Source organism: Chaetodon trifascialis, chromosome 9, assembly GCF_039877785.1.
Source record: "Chaetodon trifascialis isolate fChaTrf1 chromosome 9, fChaTrf1.hap1, whole genome shotgun sequence".
Lineage (NCBI taxonomy): Eukaryota > Metazoa > Chordata > Actinopteri > Chaetodontiformes > Chaetodontidae > Chaetodon > Chaetodon trifascialis.
Window position 1 is genome coordinate 19,391,334 of NC_092064.1, and position 17,402 is coordinate 19,408,735.

At 42.4% G+C, this 17,402-nt stretch overlaps 2 protein-coding genes across 5 annotated transcripts in view; one reads left to right on the forward strand and one right to left on the reverse strand.

Moving 5' to 3' along the window:
- ppp1r37 (protein phosphatase 1, regulatory subunit 37) overlaps positions 1 to 17,402 on the forward strand; it is a 303,049-nt gene that overhangs the window by 55,818 nt on the left and 229,829 nt on the right. The window lies entirely within an intron of this gene.
- relb (v-rel avian reticuloendotheliosis viral oncogene homolog B) lies at positions 5,269 to 16,837 on the reverse strand. Of its 4 annotated transcripts, XM_070971287.1 has the most exons (11): positions 16,576 to 16,837; positions 16,296 to 16,316; positions 15,260 to 15,438; positions 11,547 to 11,882; positions 10,224 to 10,390; positions 9,973 to 10,064; positions 9,718 to 9,849; positions 9,513 to 9,617; positions 7,955 to 8,170; positions 7,768 to 7,839; positions 5,269 to 6,576 (listed from the first exon to the last, which is right to left on the reverse strand). In XM_070971287.1, exons 1-11 carry the CDS (start codon positions 16,607 to 16,609, stop codon positions 6,131 to 6,133), a joined length of 1,800 nt encoding a protein of 599 aa, XP_070827388.1. In that variant the 5' UTR covers positions 16,610 to 16,837; the 3' UTR covers positions 5,269 to 6,130. The 4 variants fall into 4 exon arrangements, with proteins under 4 accessions (XP_070827388.1, XP_070827389.1, XP_070827386.1 ...); XM_070971288.1 differs by lacking the exon at positions 16,296 to 16,316 and having other exon boundaries at positions 16,576 to 16,720; XM_070971285.1 differs by lacking the exon at positions 16,576 to 16,837 and having other exon boundaries at positions 16,296 to 16,447.

A 17,402-nucleotide genomic window follows, 5' to 3' on the forward strand; every position in this document is an offset into this window, starting at 1 on the left:
TGTGGCATTCTTGGTTGGATGTCTTCATTTTCTAAAACCTTGTCCATTTCCAGTCTTAATGCTAAGCTAACCATAAACTGGCTGTCTTCATCTTCAGCTGCAGCGAGGTGTTCTCAAACCAATGATCTTTTGAAATTACGACACACAAACACAAGACAATAAAACACTAAAAAAAAAAAAAAAAAAAGTTCAGGGAGGTAGCAGAGCATAAATGAGAAAAAACTGCATTTCACACACAGGTAACATGTTTACAACATGTAGTATTAATCTCAATAAAAAGTTAAGAGAAATGCTTTCATACACTCAAAATGTAGAACATAGTCATAAGACTCAACTGTAAAAGTATCAATAGCACATTGTTAATAAGATATTATTAGATAGGCCCATAAAAAAACATCATCAACTCTCAGCAAAGCAGCTTTTGAAATACAAGTTTGAGGATGTTGGACATGCTGTTTCAGTGTTTCCCCATTAGATGGAGCCAAAGTGTTTTAAATGAGTAAAGTCACCATTTAATGCAGTGAGATCAGGTCTAGTTTGAATTACTGAGCCTACTTGGTTTTACTAAAATCAAGCTAAATTGTAGGATTTCCAGATATTAATCAAGTCCATCCATTGAACCAAATAACCCCACATGTCCACCTTCAAACAGCAGCGAAACAGTTCCTGTGTTTTCTCAGCACTTCCTCTTCAGAGATGAGCGTGGGCACTGCCATCAGAACAAACAGAGTCTAATAAACCACACATCTGCCCATGAAGACAGCACCTAATGCAGCTGAGGTCCTCGCAAGGAGCTCGAGGTGACCCGTAAAAACTAGACGAGGCGGTTATGAAAACACAAAAAGAGCCGTTTCTCGCCTGGTTTCGCTTTCAGCACTTCTCTGTGATCTGTGTCTGTTGCATATGGTGTTTTGTCACTCTGTGGTTGCAGCATGCTATTATGGTAAGATGGGGAGTCCCTACTGGCTCGGGGACTCCCGTGGGTGTTGTAACCTGGCAACAGAGAAAGAGAAAAGATACCTGGCACCTGTAAACAGAAAGACTGCCTCTGTATATAGCAGCATCCTCAGTGTGGAATTACCCTTTGGTGTAGTGATTAGCACATCATACATGTTAACAAAAACAATCTCTGAACCTGACACATACCAGGAGCCACTGCTGCTCATTTGGTGACATCAGGCTGCTTCATCTTCATCATCTCCTCTGAGCTGCACGAGGCTTGAAAGTTAGTGATGTTTTTCCTGAAGCTTCAGTCCATGACCCCGTGTGACCTGTCTGTGCCACATTTTTCCTACCGATCGTCAGCACATCAGCTTCCACCTGTCCTCGCTTCTCAACTATTCCTGTTTACATTCACTCGTTTAAATATTTATCTTGGTCGGTGCCTCTTTAAAAATCCCTTTTCCGATCCACCTTTAGCCCACATTGATTTTTCTTATTGCACTCAGGTGAATGAAACTTGGACAGGAACAGTTGTGGAAAGTTGTGCTGGTAGGTGTGAAGCCTGGTACCTTTTAGCCACACTGGCTAAAGTGTGTGTCAGTCCAGCACTTTGAGTTCAGCCTGAAATAACTCAACTTTCAGACAGATTGCCATGAAATTTGATGCATAAAAGTTCATCATCAGGTCACAGTTTTAATCTGCCCAACACTTTCATTTTCAACCGAAACCCGTGAGCCTCAGCGGTGCTCATGTTTACCGCTGATGGGCAAATGCAGCGTGCTAACATGCTGAATAAGATGTTGAACGTGGCAAATATTATGCCTACTTAACATCAACATATTCAATTTTACATCCCACTGAAGACTGAAAGTGTATTAAAATTAATCAACAACTGCTTAAACCTCATAAGAAATAGGATGGATGGTGATGAAACAGGCTCTTCTGCTCTGCCAGGTCTTGTCACTGAGGCTTTGGCTCTTTTCCCTCTTCTGTTCAAACCGCACTAATTGAAATTTTGGTGACAACTGGCTTCCCACCAAATTCAGTCCAGATCAAGCTGCTTGTGGTCACATCTAGAGCTCTGCATGCTTACATTACTGCAGCCTCGATCAGGCTGTGCTGGTTGTTCTTCGATAGAGGCCTGAAGTTAAAGGTGACTGTGATGTTTGAGGTGTGGCTCCTAGACTTTGTAATTCTCTCTCGATCTGTGGAGACCCTTTTAAAAGCAGCTCAAGACCCAACTTTACTTTTTATTGCTTTCTATGTTATGATGTTTTTATTCTTCTTAAGTCTGTCCATTGCTTTATTTCTGTGTAGCACATTTCTGCAATTGAAAGGTGGCACATATATATATGTGTGTATGTGTGTGTGTGTGTGTGTGTGTGTGTGTGTGCATATATATACCCACATAGATATATATGTGTATATATATATATATCAATTATATATAACTTTATTATCTTATTCAGCAATATATACATATATATTGCTGAATAAAGCTGAAGCATGGTGCCACTGTTTTCCCAAAGTGTGTGTGATTTCCCAGCAAGTGCCTGATCACCTGACAGAGTGGGCGTGCCCCCAGTGAAAGCTCCTGTGTGAATTAATCTAAGTGAAAGTAACACCTCCTCTTCCTGAGGTTAAAAACCATACGAGCTCCCAGATTGCATCTCTCTCTAACAGCGTCTCTATATTTGATTGTTTCCACCACAAATGACTCACCCTGTCTGCTCAGTATTCCCCAGAGTCTCCACAAACCAACAGACACCTCCACCCATCATACACCTGAAAGTGGAGGCGCGGTCTGAAAATGATGCTTTATTACACTGAGAAACAACATTAGTCTGATATAATTATCAGGAACACTGGAAGGAAGTCTGTTATATGTCATAAGATCAAGTTTACACACTGAGGAGAGAAATGCTTCCTCATAGATTTCTATCTGATTAATCCTAATCCAGACTCGTCAGGCTGATGCAACCTTTGGACAGCACAGATCATGTCTGGACTTTCCAAGAACAGACGAGTGGGTGAAATTATAGTCCCTGAAGTGTTCAAGTGACATGTGAGAGGACGTCTCCATCTGGCCAGTTTTAACACGTCCTCTGTCCTGCGTCTTCGAACATGCAGTCTCTTGCCAAGAGTTAGCTGAAAAAATGTATGCCACTGTCATGTCTGTTAAAAACTAAGGTACAGCAGCTGGTTAGTTTGGCCTAAAGACAGGACTGAAAGCAGCCAGTCTGACCCTGTACAAAGGTAAAAAAAAAAAAAAAAAAAAAACACGTGCCAGGACCTCTAAAGCTTACTAATTAACACATTGTACTGTTTGGTTTATTTGTTCAATGGTAAAATGAGTGTGATTCAGATTGTGTTACTTTTGGACAGCCAGGCTAGCTGTTCCCTCCGTTTCCAGTCTGTATGCTAAGATAACCAGCTGCTGACTCCTGTCCACATGTGGTATCAGTCCTCTCAAGAAAGCAAGTCATCATTTCTAAAACATTGAACTCTCAGAGTAAAACTAATCCTTTATCAGAGAATCTTGGAAGATGCAAATACTTCCTGTAACTGTCAGGCCCGTACAGCCAGGCTGCAGCTGAGCTCAGTGCAGAGACGCAGCTGTTCAAGTCTTTATCAGAGCACCACTTTTCCACCTTCGGCACAGAGGATGACCATGTGTTGAAGGTGATAGTGTGGACATGTCCGGACCAGTCCCAGCAGCAGGGAATGGTGGTGCCATTTCATTGGAAGTAATGTGTATCCCTCTGTGTGTACACTAGATAAAAGGCCTTGGACACCAGCCCAGCGTGGAGTTTCCCGGTGGTTGCAAGTGACGAGCGGAGGCTGGAAAGGTAACACCTGCGCCAACTTACACACTGCCAACAGCAGAACATGACAGATGGACCACTGAGAATGTTAAATACTCAGTAAACCATTGTGTACTTCTCAGTAAAAACTGGTTCATGACTATCATTTGAGCTCAGTCATACTATTAGACAATTAGCAGCAACAATTTTGCTGATTTATCAATAAAAAAAAAACTAAATTTATCATTAAATTTCCTCTTAGATTTGCTACTTTTTTCATCACCTTGGACTATAGGAAATTGAAATTCTGATGGATGCTTTCCCTCTAATATTGTGTAGATTAAACAATTAATGAATTAACTGATCCTGAAAATAATTGTTATAATCCTAGCAAAATAATTCTACCAAATAATCCCTGAGCATCTTTTTTGTCAGAGTTGAAACAGAAAAGCAAAGGTGTATCTGCTGTGTGAAGGCAGTCTGAATCATGGCGGGAATGGCGGACTCCGCCACTTAATTATTTACTACAGAATGTAAACATTAACAGATATTACTGAAAAAATCCCAAACTGAGTGTGATTGAATGAAACTTTTACAGACTATAACATCAGAAAAACATGCTGAAATTGGACTTTGACATTTGAAGGTTAGGTACAACCTTCTAGAAAAGCTTGGACACTGTCCAAACGTAAATGAAACTGTGTAGTAACATCCTTCATTCATTCATGTGTTCACAGAGTGGTAAACCTTTCTCCATCCTCACATGTGAACGACTGAGCCTTTCCCAGTCTTTAGCTGCTCCTGTCCCAGCTTATTTGAAACGTATTTCTGCAAAAATCAATGAAGCTGATGAGGTCAAACACTAAATATAGTGTCTTTGTACTGTGTCCTTTTTGTATATGTCAAAAAGGATTAGTTCTGTTTTATTTATGTTTTGCACCATGTCCCAATTTCTTTGGAATCTGGGCTGTAATAGCATAATTCCCAATCTGTCTTCATCTATGAAAATTTCTAATGTGGCGTAACAAGTTTCCCAATAAGCCTGTGGCCTTTCAAAAGACTCAGCACACAAACCACAAACTAAAAGGAGAAATGGATTTTCTTTAGTCTGGATTATTCTCCGACATGACAGCCAAGTTTCTGAGAATAAACAGTCTTTGTGTTGCTTGTGTGAGGTAAAGATGCTGCGACTGAACAGACCAGCAAGGTGTCTGAGAGCCACGAACAAAGGACTCTTCATCTGAGCGTTTCTCTTTAATTTCTTGGGCAAACAAGTCACGCAATGTCATCTCGTGACACTGCTGGCATTGAAAGCTTGGATGTAAAAAGCGTAAAACCGTCTACTTTCTGTTGCCAAGATTCATTGTTTTTGTAAGTGAGCGAGCAGGTTAGGAATGTGTGTAGGCCGGCAGCTGAAGATGGCTCACATTCACAAATGTCCTCTTCCCCTTTTGTTTCTTTTTACAGCTCACAAACATCACAAAAGCAATAGTTTCAGAGGAAGTAACGACACGACAAAAATAACACCAACTGAGATTTTATTTTTGTCTCTTCTGAAATATTGACACTACGGTGCAGCAGCGAGGGGGCGGATGAGTTGGACGTGTGAGTGGAAATTTGAATGCTTGGCACGAGAGAGAAACTGCGGAACAAAAGGAACTGACACATGGCTATGAATACGAGGAAGACTGGTTTCTATTGCATTTAAGTAGATTAAATATTAAACAAGCCAACTGCTGTGATGGCCACATCAGCAGAGTAACACACGAGGACAATGTGAATAACAGATCTGGAACTACTCTTCTTGAGACTTCGAGTTTTAAAACTACAATCCAAAAACGCGACAGGTATTTCAGTCTTACCACATCAATCATTTAATACAAGACAGCAATTTATGGAAGGGTCTCAGCTGTTCAATATGTCCAATGGGTCTCCATCACCGTCATCTGACCTTAAGCCTGCAGATTAATGCTAGCAGTATTTAATATTCAAGAATGTTAACCTTGCTAAAGCCTTGACCAGCAAGGCGTTCAGACAAAGATAAAGACAGGGGGTGAGTGAGAGGGCAACAGTGTAGAGCTGTGAAACCAAATGAGTCTACAAACACATTTCACATAATCTTGTTTGGCTCGAACTCCTGAGGGGTTAAGGGACAAGTTCAACATTCTGGGAAATAAGATTATTCTCTTTCATGACGAGAGTTAGATTAGAAGATTGATACCATTCTCATCAAGCTGGTTAGCTTAGTATAGCTTAGCACAAAGACAGGAAACAGGGGGAGCAGCTAGCTAGCCTGGCTCTCTCCAAAGGTAATAAAAATATTTCCCAAAATGTCCAATTATTCTCTTGTGTAAAAGCGCTACATGATCCTGTCTGTCCCGTCCTCAGGGCTCCTCCTCTAACTTCACCTGGACCACGTTGAAGGGGCTGTCCTGCGCCTCTGACTGCGGAGTCTGGTTCTCGTTGACGAGCATGTTGAACTGCAAGTCGTTGTAATGGGAAAAGTCCTGCGCGTACGAGCCAAAGTTCTGGTTAAAGTTCAGATCCACGCTGGCAAACGTGCCGTTGGCGTCGGGCCCCTGGTCAAAGCCAGGGGGCACGGACGAGGTGAAGCTCGGGTCGGATATCATGTCCCATAATGCAGGTATTTCCAGCAACTGGTTAAGGATGGCTGTCGCATCGGCGCCACTGTTTGAGTCCTGGACCTCATTGTAACACATTTCCCCGACAGCGGAGGCCCCGGGCTGGGCAGCACAAAGCCTCTCGTCCGGAGACACGCTTTGAGGCTGCGGGAAGTGGAAGGGCTGCTCTGCTGCAGGTGCACTTTCTGCTGCAGGAGAGGAAACAGAGAACATGAACACCTGGTTGAAATATGATGACAGGTCAGTGATTAGGCAGAGAACTTCCTCAGATCATGATGTGATTCTTACTGTTTGAACCTTGATAATAATTAAGTATACAACATCTAGAGCCTTCAATACCCCCACTAATCCCTCCAGTTTGGAAGAGAAATCAGAAAACATCAGACATGAAGACGGCAGTGAGATGATGTTCTACCTCCGCTCCAAAATGCCACAGACCTCCTACAGACTGCAGCTGTTGTAGCACCCTGGACCTCCGGAATTCTCCACAAAGCCTGGAGACTATTTTGTCCCATTAAGACAGTCGGCTAAATAACGGGAGCACCTCTCTCTTAGTGTGGCTGATAAACTGGTGACTCATTAATGCGCTGCACCTTTTACCTTTATTCCACTTCAGGAGGTCTGTATGTACATTTGATTCTACTTTGTCTGTAGTATATACATATATGCGTGCATATCAGAGTTATTACAGTTTTGTTTTTTCACATTTTTATTTGATTTTTTTTATGTCATTTTTAATTTTGATTTCAATTCAGTTTAGTCTCAGTTAGTTGGATTTGCTCATTTCAGTTTTGTTTTTATACCAGCTTTATATCACTTTATGACGGACGCTGACGCAGTCATGGAGACATCACCAGTCTAAATAAACATGCATCAATGCCTCCAAATTGATTTGAGTGAACTGACAAAGGCTAAATTAAGAAAACAAAAATGTATAATTTTTTATTTTATTTTAGTTTTCTAAGAATGTGATATCGTCTGAGTCCAGTTTTTATTCTTATTTCTGTACAATAAATAAGGATTTTAACCCACAAACTGATCAGGGCCAACTAATTTAAGAAAAGGGGCCATTTTCTGCAAGGTTGGTGGTTGTTTGACGTGCAATTTGAGACGAGGTCACAATGCCTGATTAACTGTCTGCAGAAAAGTTGATTACAGTGTTAACAAAAGACACAGTGTCTGTTGTTACTCTTAGTAGTAACAGCTGTGCTTTTCCTGCTGTGACAAACGCTGTAAAAAAGGCTGATTCAGACCAACAATCTGACCAACACAAAGGTCTACTTTGCTCATTGAATCACCTTCCCTCCAAACTGCCTCGACATACCACAAAAACAAACATGAACAAAGAAAGAAAAGGACTGACGATGCTCAAGCCTCACCCGTCACACAAGGTTTCTCTCTGAAGCTGATGTCTGACTTTATCTTTCTCTTCCGCTTCACCTCATATGGATCTGAAATGAGGACACAAATAATTAACCTCCTGCTTGTTGGTAGAAGCAAATTTAAGGCGTTTCAGCCAAAGCTGCCGTCGATCACACAGTTCAGTGCTGTGCAGTCCTGGCTGACCTGGGTTGTGCGGCAGGTACGTGAAGCTAATCGGCTCGCTCTCCATCTGGTCTGAGAGGCGACGCAGGGTGACGCTGACTTCAACCTCCTCCGTGATGTCCTGGTCCTGGTAGGGTGGGGTCTTAAACACGATGGCGATCTGCCGGTGCACGTCTGTCTGGGCAAACTCCCCGCTCGCCTTCCACGACCCTCGCCTGAAGATGATCTCTATGTCATCTGTGGATCAGTGACAACACACAGAGCCGTGCTAAACAGGAAAAATGATTATTGTTTCGAAGAACTGCGCTATTGAGATCTTTTATCTGATCACACCAAGTGTGGTCTACAGCAGTAAGATTAAATTTCAGCATCTGAGTTTATTATTATTATTATTATTATTATTATTATTATTACTGCAGCACCTTTCATTCATAAGAAATGCAGCTCAAAGTGCTTTAGACCACAGAAATCCCACACATCAATATAACATCAACAGAACAGGGATAGAAAATGAAATGTAATGAGAGTAAAACCCACTTGATAATGTTAAAATAAGATCAAAATAAGGACGAAAATAGAATAAAGAGAATCCATAAGATAGGATGGAAAATAAAATGGTGCACTCAGAACAGTAGTAATAAAATAAAGTTAAAAATAAAGTACATAAAATCAAGTAAAATAAACATTTTAAAACAAGTGTGAGGCAAAGCACAAAGGTGTCAGGCCTGTATCAGGACAGTCACAGCTGGTTAAAGGATAAGTTTTTAGCTTTCTTTTACAAATAGTAAAGTAATAGTTCTGGCTTCCCCGATACCTACAGGTGGTGTGTTTCAGAGCTTTGGACAGTAATTAACAAAGTGTCCTGTGTGTACAAAACACAGGAAAAAACACGATCAAAAGAAACCGTGGTCAGAAGAGAAACCTCTTCAATGATGACTGAAAGACACTTATTACAGAAACATCCATATCTTTTTGGATGATAAAGCAGGTGTACGTTCTCCTCAAGCCTCAATCCACTAAGAACTGCACACAGCACGTATTCGCCCCCAGCCACGCCCAACACCACACTGTTAAAACATGGCCTGCTGAGGCCTGTGAGAGCTGACCAATCAGAGCACACAGGGCTTTAAAGAGACAGGCACTAAAACAGGGCGTTTCTGACAGAGGGTGAAAAGAGGTGCTGCAGCAATGGAAAGTATGAGAAAAACAATGTGTTTTTTTAATATTAAAGCATGTAAACATTTTCTAGTAGACACCCAAAATAAAAGTATGAACCTGGAAATAAGCATAATATAGGTCCTTTAATCATATATCTGCTGTAGCCACACACTATGTCACAGATGGATGTCTTATCTGGTTTGCACCTTGTTTTAATAGCCGTCACAGAGGAAGAGTCACATCATCATCATCATACTCTAAATGTCTGTCGTTTGGTTGGGTTGTAAGTGACCCAGCAGAGGATGTTTTAGACACTGAACTCCTGCAGTGGACGCTAAGCTTGTCCCATGTTCGCTGCTGTGTGAGCCTAATTTTGTCCCCCCTCTGTATATTCTGTAGCAGCTCAACAGGATGATCTTACCTTTCTGCACTTTGTCACACAGCATGTAGATCTCTGTCTTGCCGGCACAGGAACCTCTGTACTCGTTCAAACAGCTGATCTTCAGCTGCGATGTCGTCGTGGCCTCTGTGAGCCAAACACACACGCAGCAGTGCATCAGGATCAGGAAATACATTCACATATTTTTAACGTAGGTCATAAGTGTTTGTGTCTGGCAGCGTCTCACTCTTGTCATAGATGGGGTTGGACACCACTGGGCTGAGACTGTCTTTTCTGCCATCATTCCACTCGATCTCGCACTGAAAACACAGACGCACAGCGTTCATGTCCATGTCTTCAATGCCCTTTGAGTCGCCAGCTGAGGGACAAAAAGACAAAAGATCAATCATGAAGTCTGAGTGAGGACAGAAGACACTGTATCATCCTTTATATTTAAATATATGGATATACAGGAAAAACTACAATATAGGATTCATCTTACTTTGAAAGGGGTCGATATTTAGGCCTCGTCTTTTCTGAAGTGAAACGTCCAGCTCTTTCCTCCTCACACACTGAATCCCAAGGTTAGCAAAGCTGTAAGTCCAGAAGGGAGAGAAGAAAACACACATTTTGTCAGGAGACAGAAAACGATAACGGGTGAGATGGAAAAGAGGGAAAGATGTTACGATGTGACGAGTGTAGGGAAAAGAAAAAAAAAAGCTGTGCTGGGAGAGGAGATAATGGGACGTGCACCTGTGACGCCGGTTGTGGTGAGGGTTGAGCGTGACCACGCAGATTCCTGAACTGTTCGGGCAATCTTTACCCACAAGGCAGTGGGGATGAGGCCTGTGTGGGAGGTCTTTGGTCACCAAGGAAACGGTGACTGTGACCTTCTTTATGTCATCAATGGGACCTTGAATCTGAAAGCGAGGACAGGACAGAAAGATGAACGACAGGAGTACAAACAGAGAAATAAGATCTATACACACAAACCGCATGTGAATTGTTGTATTGTCAATCAGGAAGTGTTTCAACGTGGTGACTTTATCACTCTAATACTCGGAAAAAAGGACGGGAGCCAAATCCAGAAACATTTTTCAAACTTAAGCAGCAAATTCTGCCTGAGGAAGAGCGGCAAACTGTTCCAATTCAGATTCAATCAGCCTTTATTTTATATTCTTCGAGCGGTATTTGTGCATTTATTTATCATATTAAATGTCTGAGCGGGAGAGGACAACACGAAGAGCTGTACCGAAAGTAGGGCTGCTTCTGTCGCATTGATGTGGTTGTGTTTTGTGTTTTCTGTATTATGCAGCTGGACTGAAACACCACTAACCTCCTTTAACACCTGCACACACTATTAACCTTTTTATATTTCATACAGTTCATTTTTTGTTAAATAGTTCACTGAAGATTTGCACAAAGGTTTTAAATAAAAAGAGAAAAATAATGAAATAAGATTTAGTGTTTAATTCAAAAAGTAGTGAGAAATACACCTTCCCCTTGTGGTCATTGTATATTCATTGAATTGAAGAGAAAATGTGCTATACTGAGATACGTTTCGTTATCTGGATATGAGATTTCGGTCGTATTGCACAGCCCAACTGATCACCAGGTTTCAATTTCATCAAGAATTACAGGTGGACAAAAAGCAGAAATGCTGAAAACCTATATATTAAGCTCAGGTTTTACTTAAATTACTAGATATCATCTACACAAATTGCAGTGATCCACTGATGTCTCACTTAAAACCCCCACATGCCTCAAGTGTGGCCCTCGTTGTGTGATGGTGTTCGTATGGGGTGAAGATGAACGTGTAGGTGTGTTTGTTAGTATGCAGGGAGGGAATAAACCGCCTGTCTTTGACCACACTTGAGCTGGGATTTGTGGGGACTTTCTAATTGTCTCTAGCAACCCACATCCTTCCAGCTCCACCCGTCTCCACCGGCCGACACTGGGGGTTCAAGTGTGAACACCAAACAAGGACTGTGGTTAAACCCTCTCAACAGTCTCAGAGGCGAGTAAACCCCCTTGATGGTCCAAAACAAAAACCAAGTTTAACTGTGATGTGTCTACCTCTATTGCAGGCTGAGTCTTGTTGGTTTCAGTGCTGGACGTCCCCAGGATGCTGCCAGCTGAGCGTCCCTCACATTCATAGCGAAACCTCATGCCTCTCTCCTTGGGCTCCTCCACCACCACCAGTTTGGGCTTCTGTAGAATATGCTCCAGCATCTCGGTGTCGCCTAGCCGGTTCTGAGCAGAAATGCCACCGGAGCTCTTAGAGGCCAGCAGACAGGAGGAGCCTCGACCACGGCGAGAGGAACCGGCTGCAGAGGCGCCTCCCCGGGAAGGATGAGCCATGTCTCTGGACGTGCACGACTGCTGCAGGGGCTGAGGGAAGGTGCAGGTTGGCTGTGAAGAAAAAACACAACCTTATTAACATTATTTAACCTCTATTCATCCAATTAAGGCCCACTGAAGCTGGAAACCTCTTCTGCAGCAGAGACCTGGTCAGCATAAAGCAGCTAAAACAATACAAAAGACCGAGGCCACGAACAGACACAAATGAGAATGGAGACAGCAGTCAGCAGATACGTATCCTGTGATCTGAGATAATGATAGCAAGATGAAATACATTTGCAGAGATACGATGGTTTTAGAACAGTGTTTGCACACAAGCTTCAAAAGAGAAACTAACAAACCTTCAGTCTCCGTTGACAAGCTTTTCAACATGTTTAATGCTTAAGAGAAAGAAAGTCATCAAGCCAAGATATTTGTAACAGGCAGCAACTTCTATCTTTTCTCTGAAGCTGCAGCAATATCCACAATGTCTACAGAGAGTGATAGAAATGTAATGATCTGCTACTTTATTTATACTTCACTACATTTGTTTGAGAGCTATAGCTCTAAGTTTCTTTTCAGATTAAGACTTTTACATAAAAACTCCACCTTTCTGGTCTGCAACCCCTTCAAAGAAGCAGTCTAGCTCAACCTGCTAGTCTTGCAGGTTGTTAGCACTTCCACCAAACATCTCTCTGAGGGCAAAGGAGGTGAAACTATACAAAATTTCAAATTAAAAGACATGTTGAGATTAATCTTGTGACTCTTTGGAAGGTCCTCCTTGACCACCTACAATAGTAAAATGCTGCTAAGCATTTACACATAAGTACTAACAATCATATAATGTAACATTTAATAATATGTCAGTCACAGGGGAGTATTTTGAATGCAGGACTTTAAAAAAAGACCTAAATACTACAAGTACTACTAACGTCTATAGGCTTCCCTACAGCATTAGAAAACATCGACTTACAGCAGAAATAATGACAGTAATAATAAACAGTCGCATGCAAGTATAAAACAGGGAACCACATGTCTGTCGTCCATTATAGCGGATGACGATGGAGGTGAGGCATCATAGCTGCAGTGAAACCAAGCAGCAAAATTGAGTCACTGCATGATTTTCCTTCATACATGTGCTTTCCATCAGTGCACAGAGTTAACCATGTGCTCATTTGACTCCTCCTCTTGCACTTTAATGTCTCATTTTTGCGTTACACCACAGCTCTTTCCGCTCCCACTCAGACTTGTCGTTGAATATGTCCCTCTAAGTGCTGCTTTTACTTTTAGTACTTTTACTCTATCAACAACGCTCCCTGTCCTCGCTCATCAATTTCTGTCCAGCTGGGCCTCTGATCAGCTTCCATGTGATGTAAAAGAAAAACAAAGCATCATGAAAACATGTTAAACCTCACAAAACTCACTTCATATTTAGAGTCTGAAGCATCAGCTAATATGTCTGAAGCCTCAGTTTAACAACAAATGGATAACCAAACCTGCAGAGAACAAAGACGTAAAGAAGTTGAGACCCTCGTCGCCTGTGTAGCGGTTACTCAGACTGAGCGCTCATTAAACCGTTGCTGCAGAGATCTGGGTGATGCCTCCGCATGAGCTCATGTTTCACAATATCCTGTCGAGCCACAGATGTCTGTTCGTGTGCGTGCGTCCGCAAGCGTGTCAGCCTGGGCATACCTGTTAGCCTGAAGCCACCGGAGCTAAACAAAAGCCTGGCAGACTGAGCCAGCGAGCAGGAAACAGGATGTAAGCTCAACCTGACCTGGATCCACCAATTGGAGAAGCGCCGCGAGGCGAAGAATGTGACCTTTCACCCCCCGGTGGGTTTGGCTCATAAACAGAAAGGACGGCAAACTGAAAGTAGGAGTCAGATTACATTTCTTCCGCTCCTCCTTCCTCTCCCTCAGCCTCCTCCCCCAGGAAAGCGTGTTGAGGAGGTGTGTCAGCCTCTATCACGGGCCACAAAGACTTTTAACAAACAAACAAACAAACAAAGTGAATGTAGGAAACCCGCATACAGGCCATTTGCCAATAAGGAGCTTCGGCTACTTTCTCACCTGACTGCGTGGCTACAGCGTCACTGCAGTCTGATCAGATTAAACCACCTCTGATCTGCCAGCTGTCGCTAAACCACGTGTTTTACAGTAAGAGACCAACCTGCCTGACTGCCTAATTATTCTGTACAATGAAGAATACACCCGATCATCTGCAGGCTACACATGTGCAACACTGCACCTTCTTCCACCAAGTAAAAAACCTCTTCACTAAAGCTGCACAGTCGCCTATTGTTACAGCCTAACAGAAGTGACGCCTGCCTGGAGCTTCCTCTATTGTTTGATATTAACAAGCTTTCAATAGCAACACGAAGGAAATGTGGACAAAATCAATGACTGAGTCACAGTCATGGACAGTGTTTGTGTACTCAACATATGTAGTTCGGGGCCGCGACAAATGATTTTCATCATTGATTAATCTGCTGACTGCTGAGTCGTTAAAATGTCAGAAAATAGTGAAACATTCCCAGAGGTCAAGGTAACATCTTCAAAGTGCTTGTATGACTGACTTTTTTGGTCTGAGCAACAGTCCAACACCAAAAACATACACTTCACCATACAGAATTGAAAAAGAAGAAGGAAATCCTCACATTTGAGAGGCTGAAACCATTTTATTTAATTTTTTTTTTCTTTTTTCTTTTTCTTTTTTTCAAAAATTGACATTAATTAATTTCCTGACAATTGACTTAGCGATTAATGGACTGTCTGTTTTGGCATTAATGTAGTCAAACCTTTGGTTTGGTAGCAGAGAGCAGACTGCAAGAATATGCTTAAATATTTGAAGGCACACTGTGGAAGAATTGGCCACCTGTCGCAGGTCACTCCTAACAGATAGGGGGCAGCATAATCACCAGAGTAACCGCTAACTGCTGCTCACTATACTCTTTGTGTAGCTATCGATGGCTGTAGCTACTAGCTGCTGTTAGGTAGTTAGCTCAGTTAGCCGTGCAGCTAGTGGCCCTATTAGCCAACTAAGTATGCCGGTGTAAATTTACAAATTCTACCGCGGTGGAGAGATGACCCGCCCTACTCGGCCTCTGATTGGCTAACCATGATCATTCTTGCAAGTAATGCAAAACAAGCTCATTTTAGCTCCATTAAAGGGAGAAAGTTTGGAATGTGAACTTTTTTTTCCTGTTTAATAAGGAAAATAAGTGTAAGAATATTTTCATTCTTCACATTTTGTTAGTTTATTTATGAGAGTAAAAAGCTAAGAAAGCTTGTGAAGCGTAACAAACTCACATCTCCAAGCTGAAACTCGCCTACAAAGCGGTATTGTGGTACAGGACGGGCTGCAGCTGACTGGTTAGCCTGCTAACTTCACTAAATATCTCTGCAACACAAAACGTACACGCCTTTAACATAATTGATCCCACTCACCTGACATGCGGTGCCTCTCGCCACCAGCATGGACTGAGATGGCGGTGAGGAGCTCTGTCGGAGCCTCCTTGGGTTCTCGCTGTGCGGCTGACAGATGAGGTCAACGGGAGGGCGAGGAGGTCCAGGGAGGGAGGCTACCTCCCGCTCACTGTCCTCTGTGATGATTTCATTGATTAGGTCTGTAAAACAACATTGATGGTAAACATAAACAAACAAATAATCTAATCAATAAGGAAAATAATCAATAAGGAAAATAATGGAAAATTGCAGCCCTACGTTAAAGCAATGAAAAATAAAGGTAACAACACACTGCCTTTTTGTTAGTACATGCTGAACTTTGGAAGTGATGTTGACTTGACACTGTCCATTATTTTCTATATCAGAACACCTTAAAGTGCATTATCATGTTCATACCATGACCAAAAAATACAAATGTGTAGTGTCAATATAGTTAGCTGAATCCATGGTTGGCATTGTTACTGTTTAGTGCTGCCGTTGTTGACACCGGCAGTGAAGTGTACCGTGCACGCTGATTCATACCTGTGGTTGAGCTATACTGTCTGACACTTGCCAACCAAACTGAAACCAGAGTTTCCTGCAGCCACTTTGCATAACATGTCAACAAAGCAGTCGTGACTTATGTGAAATGCAATTTAAGTTCATTTTAGCTGGTTTTCTTACACTGCCACAGTAACGTCAGTAGATTAAAGATATAAATAATAGGTCAATTAGTGATGATTAATGATTAATGACAGCCTTAAATTCAATAAATACACTTGAATGAATGCATGGAATGTTTAATAGAGCTATTGAGTCTTATGAAATGTGTCGTTTTGCACCTCTGGGCCACCGTATTAAATTGAGGCTGTGTGAGAAACATCACAACACCACATGAGGAAGTTGAAATACTAATGATGGTCTACTTCTGCATGAGGTCGCCTCCGGTCACACTTTTCAGTAACACTGTACAGCAGCGGACGCATGCATGGCTGCATTTCTCCTCAGCGAAAGGCACAAACGAAGAGTCAACACTCACCGAAGTCTGACTGCCCTCGATCTGCAGGACGAACAGAGAGCAGAGAGTCAGACAAGGCGGAAGAAAACAGCATGGAAATGTTAAAGCTGCACAACTGCCCGTGAGAGCCGGGTAGGAGTGCTCACATCCCGGGTATGGGTGTTGGCTCCTCTGCCCTGACAAATCACATGCCCGGTGATGATGTCAGCTCTCTCTCACTCTCCCCCCTCTCTCTCTCTCTCACACACACACACACACGTACACACATACACAAACATAAAGACTGAATCTTAACACCTACCAGAGATACCATTGAAGAGATCCATATCTTTCATCGCATGTGAAGAGTTTTTGAACCATCAACTCCTCCCTCGTGTCCTTGAAGTCGTTCCAAAGCGGTTAATTTCCGGTATCTTGTCTTCTGGGTCAAAACTTGTCGCTTTCTTTAACACAACTCCGGGAAAAGACTCGTCGGGCTGGAAACTGAGCTCTGAGTGTTGGTACCGGCGGCTGAAAAGGTGTTGACGCGACTTGAACCCATGTGTCGAATGTCTGAAGCATACTTCGCTTCAGTTTAGTGTTTCCGTAACAGCCTCGGTCTGATTGGCTGGTTAGGGACGTGGAAATCCCCTCAGCATCACGTCACCTACCAGACGGGAACCCCCGCCCCGAGAAGGCAGGTACGTTTAATCATTTGAGTGTTCATCACCATGAGCCCCGCAGTGCGTCGTGACCCCCCCTCAAAAAACCCTTTTTCCATTAAGTAATTGTTTTTTTTTTTTTTGGTTTGCTTCGTTGCATATGCAAAGTAGAACTATTTAAATTAGTTTCCATTACACCACACGCGCGCAAACACCACTTATAAAGGAAATCCAATCTAGTAAAAGCCATTTTTTTCCCGACATTAATAATAATACTACCACATTGTTCTTAAATAGCGCTTTTCAGAGTACTCAAACGCTGCACAAAAATAAATAAAAATAACGACATAAAAAGAAAAAATAGGACATCAGTCGGGTGTTAGATGTGGATCCTGCTGCAGATCCTGCTTCTGGCAAAAAGAGAGACAATGGGAGTTCCTGATCTCATCATTAAGAGTTATAGCTGTCAAACGGCACCAATAACCTG

Coding starts and splice junctions, on each gene's coding strand:
- relb (XM_070971285.1), bottom strand. CDS start 16,368: ATGCTGTTTTCTTCCGCCTTGTCTGACTCTCTGCTCTCTGTTCGTCCT. Junction 11,883..15,259: donor CGAGAGGCACCGCATGTCAG/GTGAGTGGGATC, acceptor TTTTCTTCACAG/CCAACCTGCACCTTCCCTCA. Junction 10,391..11,546: donor AGACTCAGCCTGCAATAGAG/GTAGACACATCA, acceptor CCTCGCTTTCAG/ATTCAAGGTCCCATTGATGA.